This window comes from Sphaeroforma arctica (genome assembly GCF_001186125.1).
Source record: "Sphaeroforma arctica JP610 unplaced genomic scaffold supercont1.6504, whole genome shotgun sequence".
Taxonomy (NCBI): Eukaryota; class Ichthyosporea; order Ichthyophonida; genus Sphaeroforma; species Sphaeroforma arctica.
Window position 1 is genome coordinate 1 of NW_014034054.1, and position 1639 is coordinate 1639.

A 1639-nucleotide genomic window follows, 5' to 3' on the forward strand; every position below is an offset into this window, starting at 1 on the left:
ATATATAGTTCCCGCAAACGAATGCAAAGAATTAAATGGTTTCTAGTGGTTGTGTGTTATTGCAACTGCTTGCAATATCATATCAAATTTTAATATATATAAATCCATTGAAACTGAGCACGTATTGAGCACGTATCATCAAAGAAATATACACATTTCTAACTTAAGGTCATGATTCACAGACGAGTGAGCTATTCATTTCGTTGACCACAACTAGGTTTTTTGCGCTGAACTATGTAATAGGTTTACGCTATGACCGGTCATGAACCGGTCAAGTAATAATTTGACATGACACAAAGGAAGCGACCTCACTAAATCTACATACTAAGAAGTACCCCGGGAGTAGGTCCCTGAGAAAAGCGGCCTCCTTCTTCTGCACGGTTTTGATGATGAAGTTATCGTCTTGTGATAAATAGAAGAGACTCCCACTGGCCCCGGGGTTGGACAACTCTTTCAGAGGATCCGAACACAAAGATAACAGAAAGTGCTCTGGAAGAATACCGAACACGTCACGGAAATACCTGTACGACCCCGAACCAAAATAAAAAACCCGTTGTGGTGATTTTGTAGCAATGGTAATAAGACGAGAATTTGAACGGTGCAGAGACAGTTTGACAGTATTTGACTATTGCCATGCAGATCTTCAGATTCAGCGGATGCAAACACTGGACCAATGAATGCCTAGCCATAGCTACGTCTAGTATACAAAGCAATGCGCTCAAACTTCCAGCGCGGGAACCCTAATAAGCCTGCCGTGGGCACGGCGAACATACTAGAAGCTTTGCAATAATGAAGGATGCAATAATCTTATAATTTACAAATTCTGAAATGTGAAAGTTTCTGATTGGTATATTTTCGGCTTAAACCTTTCATTGGATTAGGAGCGTGACGGACAGACAATCTTGATAAAAGTAACAGGGACTTACAGCTACGCTCTCAGTGATAAAACAAATAGACTACGACAAAACGGCAAGAAGAACAATACACCCTATCAAATTATTAAACAACAACAAAAGCTCATACCTGAAGGCTCGAGGGGCATATGTTGTGAATGTGAAAGGGGAGTTGGAATGGGCTGGCGTGAGTGTGGAACCCTCTCTAAGAAAATCGACGGTGATAGTTTCTACGAAATCTTGCATGAGCACGTCGTCTGTCTCACGACTGGAAACACTCGAGATGGAATATCGTAAACCTGCGAACAAATGACAATGAGCGGAGGTTCGGATCAGTTGAAAATGGCTATAGAGCACTAGGCATGGGATTGTTGAGAAGAAGACGGATAAAGTCGGGACGTAGAGCTGTCTTGATTTGAGAATACTACGAAAGGAAATAGAACAGAGCTGATACACTGAATCATATTCATCGGTATAAGCTTGTACACAATTTTTACGAAACAACCATAAAAGGATAAACATATAAATTCTTCAGATTTCTATCTGTAATCATATGAACGAATGTATACATTCATACAGACACACACACATATATATATATATATATATATATATATATATATATATATATATATATATATATATATATATATATATATATATATATATATATATATATATATATATATATATATATATATATATATATATATATGTATAGTAATATATATATAGTACTATATATA

At 36.9% G+C, this 1639-nt stretch overlaps 1 protein-coding gene across 1 annotated transcript; it reads right to left on the reverse strand.

Moving 5' to 3' along the window:
• Positions 1-325: 325 nt before the first annotated feature.
• SARC_15655 (hypothetical protein) lies at positions 326-1180 on the reverse strand (the record flags this gene model as incomplete). Its single annotated transcript, XM_014290230.1, has 2 exons — positions 1024-1180; positions 326-521 (listed from the first exon to the last, which is right to left on the reverse strand). Coding segments are annotated over exons 1-2 (312 nt in total), but the record flags the coding sequence as incomplete, so codon positions are not given.
• Between the last annotated feature and the right edge of the window lie 459 nt (positions 1181-1639).